The 12,671-nt window shown below is 36.2% G+C and overlaps 1 protein-coding gene across 1 annotated transcript in view; it reads left to right on the top strand.

Moving 5' to 3' along the window:
• LOC129241944 (collagen alpha-2(IX) chain-like) overlaps positions 1-12,671 on the top strand; it is a 377,459-nt gene that overhangs the window by 87,997 nt on the left and 276,791 nt on the right. Inside the window, exon 6 of the mRNA XM_054878494.1 lies at positions 10,222-10,413. Coding sequence (XP_054734469.1) covers positions 10,222-10,413 — 192 coding nt within the window. The remainder of the gene's footprint in view (positions 1-10,221; positions 10,414-12,671) is intronic.

Below are 12,671 nucleotides of genomic sequence, written 5' to 3'. Positions count from 1 at the left end.
GGTTCAAATTGAGTTAGTCTGAAATTGAAAAATGTCAAATGAAATGCAGAAAAAAACTTGACGTTTAGCTGTGGTTTACATTCAACATCGGCCCTAAAATTTCACCACCGTTTATAGTTTTCACTTTTTTTCAAGATATTCTTGCCCACAATCACTGCTACTTGTTCTACAGGGGAATCTAAAACAATAACTGTTTGCTAAAATACCCGTGCAAAAGTATGGACAACGTTTTCTAATGCTAATTTTTGCACATCCTGCAAATGGCTTATTTTATTATGGAGTTATGTAGCTTTTTGCCAGTAATCTTTATTAGTAAGTAGAAGCTGCCAACGTAACACATCGTCTTCTTTAGTTTTTACTGTGCATTGTATAATTTTCCAGAAAGCGTTCGCCACTCTGCGAAATATTCCAATTTAATGTTTTCCGTTTGTTCATCTAAATTCGAGGTATTTATAAATACATACATACATCGGCTAATGAAAATAGGAATTTTTTTAATTTTAAAGAAATTTATCATGCATTACACTGATAACGCAAGCGAAACTGTCATACAAACTGAGGTCCTAAAAGTAAAACTTTTTAAAATTTGCAGCAAGAATATAACAAAATATTTGTCAATTAGTTAGCTTTGATATACTGAAAAATTGTTTCATATATTAGACAGAGTTTTTCTAGAATATGCTATTTTTGCATTCGATACTTGGGCTGCTAAAATAAATAATAATAACTCAGACGCAGGAAAAAAATATTTAACATTTTACTGCATGAATTAATAAAGCGTTAAAAAAATAGTAACACGCTGAAAATAGCTTCATTTAGTTATCAATAAGATATAATAAAAGAGAAATAATGAAAAAGATTTTTTATTAATAGGACTATGAATAAGTTCGTGCGGTTTTACAACAGATGGCGTAACTTGATTATTATTCCATCGATCCACATTTCCAAACATTCATTGGAGAGCTACTGTCGTAAGGCACAAACGTCAGTATAAGTTTTTTATTTGAAGCGTAAACAACAATATTTTTACCACACTTGAAAATGTCGAATTTCGTGCCAAATAATGTGTTTTTGCGGGGAATTCTTCTTCATTATTTTAATATGAAGAAAAAAGCAGCCGAAAGTCATCGTATCTTGGTGGAAGTTTATGGTGAGCATGCTCTAGCTGAGCGAACGTGCCAGAAGTGGTTTGCACGCTTTAAAAGTGGTGATTTTGGCTTGGAAGACGAAGAACGCGAGGGTGCGCCGCCAAAGTTCATGGATACCGAATTGGAGGAATTGCTCGATCAAGATCCGGCTCAAACGCAAGAAGAGGTTGCAAAAACTGTGGGAGTTGATCAATCAACCATTTCCAAACGTTTAAAAGCCATGGGAATGATCCGAAAGGTAGGCCATTGGGTGCCGTATGAATTGAAGCCAAGAGACGTTGAACGCCGTTTTATGGCATGCGAACAACTGCTTCAACGGCACAAAAGAAAGGGTTTTTTGCATCGAATTGTGACTGGCGATGAAAAGTGGGTCCATTACGACAATAAAAAACGTCGGACAACGTATGGATACCCTGGCCATGCTTCAACATCGACGTCGGCGCAGAATATTCATGGCCTGAAGGTTATGCTGTGTATCTGGTGGGACCAGCTGGGTGTTGTGTATTATGAGCTACTGAAACCGAATGAAACGATTACGGGGGATGTCTACCGACGACAATTGATGCGTTTGAGCCGAGCACTGCGAGAAAAACGGCCGCAATACGCCGATAGACACGACAAAGTTATTTTGCAACATGACAATGCTCGGCCACATGTTGCACAAGTGGTCAAAACATACTTAGAAACGCTCAAATGGGATGTCCTACCCCACCCGCCGTATAGTCCAGACCTTGCGCCATCCGATTACTATCTCTTCCGATCGATGCAACATGGCCTGGCTGACCAGCACTTCCGTAATTACGATGAAGTCAAAAAATGGATCGATTCGTGGATTGCGGCAAAACCGACCGAATTTTTCACAAAGGGAATCCGTGAATTGCCAGAAAGATGGGAAAAAGTAGTAGTAAGCGATGGACAATACTTTGAATATTAAATTTGTAACCATTTTACGTCAATAAAGTTTCAAATTTCGAAAAAAAAACCGCACGAACTTATTCATAGTCCTATTATATTATGGTTTTTTACGGCAACTTATATAAAACCTAATTGTAAAGTATAGCAAACAGTTGAAAAGCGGAAAAATTATTATCCATCGAGAAAGATCGGCTCCATGATAATATTTTTCTTTGTCAAAAAGTACTTACGTTTTAATCTGTTATCGTTTTTTTAATGAATGAATCCCTCACACTTAAATTCTGCTTTTTCACCCACTTGGACAAAAGTGAGGTTACTTTGAAATGTCATAAATCATAGAAATTTGTGTATCCGTTTTATTATTGCTAAATATATTTTTGATGTATAAAAGTAGTTTGAATTATTTTATAACACTTAGTTTCGAAATAAAATTGAATCAATACTGCAATACCACATACGGGCTCTTAGTCGAGGGTCAAATGCTTGTCATTACAAACTGCGCCCCACAATAAACGATACCACATCAATACTATTAACAGTTTGTCATTTTTATTTTTAATGTTCATTATTTTTGTCTAAAAAAAAAACAAATAAATCCAAATTTATATCAGAATATGAAAAATTTGAAAATTTTCACAAACTTTTCAACCCAATTCTATATTTTCATTACAATTTCTAAGAAGATTTTTAGTATGTATTGTAAATAATAGGACTATTCGTGCGGTTTTTTTTCGAAATTTGAAACTTTATTGACGTAAAATGGTTACAAATTTAATATTCAAAGTATTGTCCATCGCTTACTACTACTTTTTCCCATCTTTCTGGCAATTCACGGATTCCCTTTGTGAAAAATTCGGTCGGTTTTGCCGCAATCCACGAATCGATCCATTTTTTGACTTCATCGTAATTACGGAAGTGCTGGTCAGCCAGGCCATGTTGCATCGATCGGAAGAGATAGTAATCGGATGGCGCAAGGTCTGGACTATACGGCGGGTGGGGTAGGACATCCCATTTGAGCGTTTCTAAGTATGTTTTGACCACTTGTGCAACATGTGGCCGAGCATTGTCATGTTGCAAAATAACTTTGTCGTGTCTATCGGCGTATTGCGGCCGTTTTTCTCGCAGTGCTCGGCTCAAACGCATCAATTGTCGTCGGTAGACATCCCCCGTAATCGTTTCATTCGGTTTCAGTAGCTCATAATACACAACACCCAGCTGGTCCCACCAGATACACAGCATAACCTTCAGGCCATGAATATTCTGCGCCGACGTCGATGTTGAAGCATGGCCAGGGTATCCATACGTTGCCCGACGTTTTGGATTGTCGTAATGGACCCACTTTTCATCGCCAGTCACAATTCGATGCAAAAAACCCTTTCTTTTGTGCCGTTGAAGCAGTTGTTCGCATGCCATAAAACGGCGTTCAACGTCTCTTGGCTTCAATTCATACGGCACCCAATGGCCTACCTTTCGGATCATTCCCATGGCTTTTAAACGTTTGGAAATGGTTGATTGATCAACTCCCAAAGTTTTTGCAACCTCTTCTTGCGTTTGAGCCGGATCTTGATCGAGCAATTCCTCCAATTCGGTATCCATGAACTTTGGCGGCGCACCCTCGCGTTCTTCGTCTTCCAAGCCAAAATCACCACTTTTAAAGCGTGCAAACCACTTCTGGCACGTTCGCTCAGCTAGAGCATGCTCACCATAAACTTCCACCAAGATACGATGACTTTCGGCTGCTTTTTTCTTCATATTAAAATAATGAAGAAGAATTCCCCGCAAAAACACATTATTTGGCACGAAATTCGACATTTTCAAGTGTGGTAAAAATATTGTTGTTTACGCTTCAAATAAAAAACTTATACTGACGTTTGTGCCTTACGACAGTGGCTCTCCAATGAATGTTTGGAAATGTGGATCGATGGAATAATAATCAAGTTACGCCATCTGTTGTAAAACCGCACGAACTTATTCATAGTCCTTAGTTTTCTAGCTTATTAAATAAAGTGCGAGTTAGAAATTGCTACAAAGTCCCGTTGGCTTTTTATATTTTTCCCCCTGACGGTGTTGTGCATTTTTCCTATACAAAAAACTGTGATTACGCGACATTATTTATTCATACAAAATTTCAGAATTGGATTCATTTAATTTTTATTAGACAAGGAGCTACATTTTTATACAAATATAATGAACATTAAAATAAAGAAAGCAAAAAAGGTCAAAGCTGTTCAAAATATTGATGTGATATCATTTATTCGGGGCTGTAAATTTCAATTCATATTGGAGCTAAGAAATTTTTTAGAAATAAATACGTCAAACACGTTTGAAAGCAATTTTAATACATATAGTTGTTAAATGTCGCCTAAACCAAGATAAGCTTAGCACTTCCTTGATCATGTTACACAATTATAAATTAGTTAACAAATAGCATTGAAATTAGGCACTTAAAAGAAAAAAATCACAAAAAATGCGTAGGGTAAAATAATGTAAGGAAAAGTTGCAAATCTTTAGTAATAAAAAATCACTTTGCTCCCAAAACAAGCGTACCAAGAACAACATTACTTTTTGTTGCGAGCGTATCCTTTTTATTTTTGTTTTTTTTTTATTATATTTCGCTAATGCCTTCTCACTTTTTTATCTTGTTCCTTAACAAATGCTTCTGTAAGTCTAGTTGTTATTTCGCATATCGTTTGGGCGATAAAATATGTCGAAATACCGGAAATTCCGGTACTGACTTGTTCTAACCCAAACGCCGTTGCGAGCTGTCAGTCTAATCCCTTTACTTAGGGCAATTAATTAAATCTGATAAAGCAAACAACAAAAACATTTGCAACACAAACGCAAACAATAGTAAAACATGCACGACATTAAGAACGACATGACGAACATTAAGGAAAAATGCAAGAAAAATAAAACGAAAACCATATAAACGTCGCCGAAAACCGAAAGGGGTGCGTCAGCGATAGATAGATACGGTCAAGCGAATTCTTCAAAAATGGTAAGGCCAAGCCAATCTACTTGTGCATATGTATGCATGTATGTATAATGTAAAAGCAATGTGCGAAAAGGGACTGCAAACAAAGTAACGAACAAAGTGAGAGAAAAAGAAGGGCGAAATTTGCATAGCGTGCGCCCCTTAAAAGCATGTAATAAAGGAGTGTCAAATGGTTGAACATTTATTAAGTTTTTTTATTGCCACATTCCCTGGGTAAAGGTTATTTGAGAATTTTTCTGTAAATAAAAAGGGTAGTCCAAATACAAATATTCCAATTATTTTTAACTCATATCTTAACTCATTAAAAGTGGGAGTCGTAGTACTACGATTTATCTCGACTGCCTTATCATTGACAAAAAAACCGAAGATGTGGAATAGATGGACATTGAAGAGCCACGACCTGGTATATCAAACACGGCACCACGGATTCCACAATATAAAATTAATCCGAATTGGACGTCTTTTGCTAGACATTAAAAAGCACAAATGAATTCGGATAGAAAATAAAGGCAAAAAGCTATATGCCAAACGAAACTACGCAGTTTGTGGGGCACATAAAAAATGAAAGTTAACTTGCTTCAAATGCGAGTTTTGCAATGCAATTGCATCTTCACCTTGGCGAGTGTTATCAACATTATCACATTCATAAAAAAACTAGATTCGTTTTATAAATATGAACTTTAAAACACTTTTTGTAATTAGTGTTTAATTCTTTTACAATATTTCTTATAGTTTTAAGAGTTTAATAAACTTTTCTAAGCTAAAATTTTTTTTATGATTACACAAAATCTCGCCTGTTCTAGGATGAAAAACGAGACGAGAGGGTCGCCGCCTCACTTAGCATACTTTTGTCAAGGTCCCCCGCCTTTAATCTGATAAAATTACCAGAGCCAAAAGTCTCCTTCTCCGGGCACCCCAAAAAGGTGAATGGTAGGTAATCTCCTGTTAGGCTATGTAAAAGAAAGCGCTTTCCTTCCAACTACACGTCTTCAGGCTTTTTCTAATGGGAAAAAATTATTTCTAGCAGCATTTTGAACAAAATGATCAATCCAAAATCCTAACGAAAATGTCACTTCCTATGTATTTATGCACTGCTTATACAGAATTTTTATTTTTCAAAATGGTTGCTGATACGAAAATGTAACTCGTTAGACCAGACAATTTTTCGAATAAAGTCGACGTTCAATTCGAGTTGATTGAATGCCGAACTGGAAAGCTATAGTATGAAAAGCTAATGGAGTTTTGCTTTCAATTGCTGAGTAAATATCAGCGCGTAAGCAAATGTTTAGTTTCTGAGGTTAATGAGTAGCAGATCGCAAAAGCAACATTCTGCTAAGAATTGGAAGCGTCCATATGTGAAGTCCTCTAGTACGCGAGTCCTACAAGCTTTTGACATAAATTAGCGTACAAAAACTGCTATATACTTGTATAATATATATACATATACAAACTTATATAAACTCATATATTATATATAAATATGAGTTTCCTATTTTTAGTGCACGCCTTAATGTTTTCCCTACCGCAGAGGGTTTTTTAAGAGCAGCTCTTTCATTACATAAATACTCTTGGAAGCCATTGGCTGCCTGTAGCATTATTAGAAAAAACAATTGTCCTATCATTTGGTGTTTTACGCCCAAAATACGAATAAAGAAACATTTTTCGGGGCTCAAAGTTCAAGCTGCTAGTTTTTGAGTAACCCTTTACACACTTTCACTTTTAAGCTTGCCCTTAAATATAATAAAGGAGAATTATTTGCAGAAATAATAGGAAAAAATGCATGAACACACTCCTTGCTCCATGGTATACCCAAAAACGCAAAGTATTTTTTACCCAACGCTGGTATACGCAGGATTGTTCAAATTTTTCCTGCTAACACTAAGTGTTTACCAGATGTAGCAGAAGGTGTACTCGTTTTAAGAACAGTTATAATAAAGAAATGTAAAATATAAAAAGAGGTAATAGAATGGGTTGCCGTAGCCAAATGGTTCGTGCACTGACTACCATTCGTTAGACCCCGGGTGCGAAAATCTAGTTAGAGCTGCCTCCCGTCGACAGACAATGGCAAACTACCGAGAATATTTCTACCTTGAAGAAATCCCCACATAGAAAACTACTTTTCGTTTTAGTTTTCTTACTTCGATGTTTCTTGGATGTTCTTATCGCAGTTAGCTGATGCTGTATGAAATCATTTGAGTTGATTTTGCCAGGTGCAATCGAGAATAAGACACACGAACTATAAACAACCCTGCAGTGTTATTAACTTTTTTTTATTCACCAGCCGAAACACAATTTCAAATTCCATAATTTGTTAGGTTGGTCAATCCTACCTAAAGAAACTCATAAAAATCCAACTAATCTCATAATGATCGCTCCTCAGGCGGCGCAGGCATCAGGCGGCTTCCACATACTCTACCCATTCATATACATATTAAAGGTATAGTAAATCTGCTTCCAGAATTAAAGCAGCAGGCCTGCTACAAGAAAACAGGCATGGTCACGCATCAGTTCTACTAGTTGTGGAATACTTGTAAGACGCATTGAAAACAGACCATCTGGTTCTTAAAACAGATCTGAACAAAGACTATGAAATAAGAATACCCGACAGGAAGGATTGACAGACCAGAGCCATATCACATAGTGAACACCACAAATATACTGATGGCTCAACGATGAACAATGGCACTGGATTGCGAGTGTAGTCGGAACAATTATACTCCCAGTCGAGTGTAGTGTCTTCAAAGCTGAATCCTATGCTATAGACAAGGCAGTAAAAACGAGTAATACTAATGGACTTTCCTGCGGCAAACCTTACCATTTTCCTTGATAATCAAGCAGCGATCAAGGCACTGATAAACGCGTATCATGATAATTCAAGATGTGTTAAAGAATGCAAGAGGTCGCTCTCGCTTATCCAACAACACAACACCATACTTCGTTGGGTCCACGGCCACTCTGGCGTGGAGGAAAATGAAAGAGCGGATGAGTGTGCAAGGTAAAGGCTCTGAGCTTGACCTTCAGGGAATAGTGGAGGGCATTAGTATTCCTCCAAACAAACTGTATGCTGCAATTGACTTGAAAAGCACAAAATGTATGCTTGGATTCAACAGATTACAGCACACTATTGGTACCCTAGCCAATAAAATTGATGTACTTCACAATGAACTCTACAGGATTTGCGGAGATAAAAAGGAAAGTAAGTCGATATCACACCTCTTCTTTGAATGTCCTGCACTTCAAATAAGCCGTGCTAAATATCTTGGCGATTATTTCTTTCAAGGCCTGGGAAACTTGCAAAATGCCTCACTGGTGGGACTAGTTATATTTTTAAAATGATCCAAGTGAGTAAGCAAGTAAGTTAGGGGATGAAAATCAAATTCAGGTATCAATTAGTGGCAATGGGCCTCAGGGCCACCAAGCGTCTTGTCATAGACAAGTGACCGGGCTAGCCCAACCTAACCTTTGAAATATCCTTTAGACTACATACAGGCAATAAGTGGAATTTCAGTTTTATGGTGCTCCGCACTCTTTCGATTTCAGCTTTTCTAAAAAGATGGACAGAAATAAGTTGCCATATCTCAGGTAGTTTGTGACCCTATGTTTCTTAAGTTCTATTGTTTCTATTAGTCGATACTATTACCTCCTTAATTATTTTACATTCTTTTTTTAACATCCTGTATATATCAATACCATTCGGAGTTCACACAGAGAACGTAGGTTCAAACCTCGGGGAAACACCAAAATTAATAAAAGCACTTTCCCAACAACGGTTGCCCCTCGGTAGGCAATCGGAAATCTATGAGGGTATTTCTGCTATGAAAAAGCTTCTCATAAAAAAAGCCGTTTGAAGTCGGCTTGAAACTGTAGGTTCCTCCATTTGTGGAACAACATCAAGACGCAAGCCCCAAATAGGAGGAGGAGTTTGCCAAACACCCGAAAAGGGTATACGCGTATATATAATATGTATGAATATACCTATTCAAACCTTCTCCGTTCGCTCAAAGTTCTATCCTATAATACAATAACTGGTAAACATTTTTTGTTTTTCAACTAAAAGCGGTGTACTTAAAAGTAGTTAGGAAAGGAGCCCCACCTTCCTTCCTTTTAGCGAGTTAGAGTTTTTATGAATTTTTCTTCGGTTTTTATGAAATTCGTGACAACTAAAATAAGCTGCCTTATAGTTTCAATATATTTGTAGAACCTATGCTAGACTACAATACACAACTTAATTTTCCTGACATCTGTTCCTCAATCGATTTCACCGCGCCGTGTCGGAGTAGTGCGTTCAAATTCAGCTTTCCGTTCTTTTCCACCATAAAAAATTCATTATAATTTCAAATGCAAAATTCGAAGTCTTTATCAGTGCGAAAGAAAAAATACTCAAAGCTGTTGAAATTAGAAAAAAATTTGAAAAAAGTTTTAAGCAAATTTTCTAATTTTTTTTTCTGAAAGTAGAGAAAAAGTTCGGTAATAAAAACTAATTTCCTTATCTCTTAGACCGACTATTATGTATTTGACTTTTAACTCAAAGAAAGAGGGTTGGCACAAAACCATTACAATCCGGAAGGTAAGTGCCGAAAACTCGCGAGAATGCACTAAAAAATTGTGTCGACGGAATGGGATATCATAAAGCTCTTACTTTAATGTAGCAGTGTTTTGCTTCCAATAAAAATGAAAATCATTCAAAAATTATGAGGCGTTTTTTATTTAAAACCGAATTAAATTTAAATCCAAACGCTAGATGGACCACCTTATATACACCCAAATACGTGTTTGGCTCAAAAAGTGTTATTATAACTATTTTCAGCTTTACGTACTTATTTTGATTACACTTACGGCTATAAGTCCACCGAATTTGTTAGATTTTGCTCGACTTTGTACCATATTTATAGTTCTTTATCTGTGAACTTTTGGCAAAACAGTATATATCGACTGAGCACTTTCTAATGATCAACCATGATGATGATCTGGGTTTGAATACAGCATCTAAAATCAGAATAAGTTGCTAAAGCACAGTACCGTTTTTGGAAAAAGTTCACAGACACGTATGTAAGCTACACACACATTCGTTTACTCATACTTATACTTGTATATACAAATGAATGGAATTAACTACAATCTTGATTAATACTACTGTTTTTTTTTTATATTTTCCATACACAGGGTGCTACAGGGAAACCAGGTGAACGTGGTGCCCCCGGTCCCAAAGGTGACCGCGGCGATAGGGGCGATCCTGGCTCCCGTGGACCCGAGGGTCTGCAAGGCCATAAAGGCGAGCCTGGCGTCGACGGCATGCCCGGCGTGCAGGGACCACCTGGCCCGCCGGGACCGCCTGGCTTGCCCGAGAATTACGATGTAAGTATACATTTGTGGTGATTTATTCTTTAAAAATTATATTTATTTTGTACCGTACATCGCTTAAAAATTGCTTGGCTATTTAAATATAACTTTATTAGTTACTTTAAGTTTCTGTTTCAAAAATTTCTTATTTTCAACTACATACTACAAACGCACCCTCAAAATGATAAACTTAATTACTTATATATTATGGAATTTGAATACAAATAAAGGCACTATCTTTGGTGTTTATTTCACACTCAAAAGTTAGTAAAAGCGATTACTGAAGTGAAAAATTAATAATAATAAGTGAAAAATTAGTAAGACAGAAAATCTGAATAAGTGCATCTTAAAAAACGGTTTGTTTAATGTAAACCATGTACTGCACTTTACTCTACCAGCTATTACTTCTCTGTTAAGGAAATTTCCTATTTTCTAGCTTCCGATTTGGATTTTTGCTAGTGTTGCGATAATGTTGTGTAGAATCAGTTGTTCAGGTTGGTGAAAAGAAATATGACTGCTTACGTAATGCGTGACTATCAATCGGTAAGACCCGGGCTCGAAGCATTGTCCATGAAACACTATCCAGTACCAATCATCCCTTCGCAGACAATGGCAAACCTCTGGGTGCTATGAAAAGGCTCCGTATACAAAAAAATCATCTGTCCTCCGATTGTAGAAAAACATCAAATCGCATACCTCAAGGGTAGGAGTAGCTCGACCAAACACCTAACAAAGAGTGTATTCGTCTTTTGTACGCCTATTTATATCGAGAACTTGCTTTGATTATTAGAGCTCTAATTAGCTTAACGATATGTCTTCCTATTAGCTTCAATAATTTATTTTCTGTACAATTTCCCTGTTTGATTTAGAGTAATCGATTTCTCGTATTTGTACCAAATATTTTTCATGTGGCCCAAACTCAAAGCCTTTGAATTGACGCCGAAAGCAACCAGATTTCTATTCATTTATTCGTCACAGTCTTAAAGGCTTAAGAGCAATTAATTTAGTGATTTCAATTTAAAGTTTACAAATTTAAATAACACTATAACTTTGTTTGTTTTACTTTTACACACACAGTGAAACCTCGAAATAACGAGCCTTGATTAAACGATAAACTCGAAAAAATTTTCAAATCAAATTTTTCTTGCAGAACGAAGATATAACGAAGAAATCTTGAACTAGCAAAACTTTCGAATATATTGACGGTTAGAATCCCTTTGGCAAAGACCTTCATTTAACGAAGTGTTGATTCATGCTGACATGGAGAGTTCTGAAATGTAGCGAACACCACCAAGCCTTCTAAACCGCATTATAATGTATTTGAGGATTTGGCCTTTGTGAGAAAATCGATTGATTTTTCTATTCAAAAGTTGCTGCATCCTGTACTTTATGTAGATAAAGTTATAAAGATTTGGCGGCAGGCTAATCGCCTACCCTGTGAGAAATCAAATAGATTAACGAAACCAACGCAAGACTGAGTCTTGTCGAGACCCTGTGCTCCCGAGTAGAGGGAACAAGGAAAAAAAATAAATAAAAATTTCTTTCGATAAAAAATAGAGATTTTAAATATTTACCCCTAAATAGTTCCCCTGGAAATCCCTCTAAATTAAAAAAGAGTTTAAAGTTATAATATAAAAGCAGATATATTCTACAACTTTTTTTATTTCTTTATCATTTTTTCAACATCTTTGAAGGGAAAATAAAAGAAGAGGTGAATCAGCAAACATTATATTTTATTTTGACTTATTTATTTATTTAAAGTGCACGTTTTCGTAAATAAAATAAATAAATAAACCGCGATAATTGAATGGTGATTTTCAAAGCATTGGCGGAAAGTAAAGAGTATTTCAAAAGACACTCCGAGATGTTGTTTTAAAATAAAACAAGTAACAATTTCCGGTTATACTATTTTTATTCCAAATGTGGCTCTCAACAATTGTATGTGCAAAATGACATCACTTAAATGTCGACAGTCATAAGAGAATTAAAATTTTCAAAGACTCGCTCATGCATTGAACTCAGCAATCTCGCTCTCAATGTTCTGTTTCAGCTCTATTGTTCGATGTTTTTGTTTTTGTGGATATTTTTGAAAAGCAAGAACTATGTGAATAATTGAAAACAAAAAATATGGGTAACTAATTTGTTTTGGACATGAACAACTTTAGGAAGTAGCATCAATAAGAAACGTTTGTTTGGTCCACCCTGATGTGTACTCGTATATACATGTATATTTAGACTTGTACTCTAAAGGACTTCGGAGCAAGGAAAAATTT

The sequence above is a fragment of the Anastrepha obliqua genome, chromosome 3, assembly GCF_027943255.1.
Source record: "Anastrepha obliqua isolate idAnaObli1 chromosome 3, idAnaObli1_1.0, whole genome shotgun sequence".
Taxonomy (NCBI): Eukaryota; Metazoa; Arthropoda; class Insecta; order Diptera; family Tephritidae; genus Anastrepha; species Anastrepha obliqua.
Note: the sequence above shows the minus strand (reverse complement) of the source record. Positions and strands in the feature narration are given on the sequence as shown.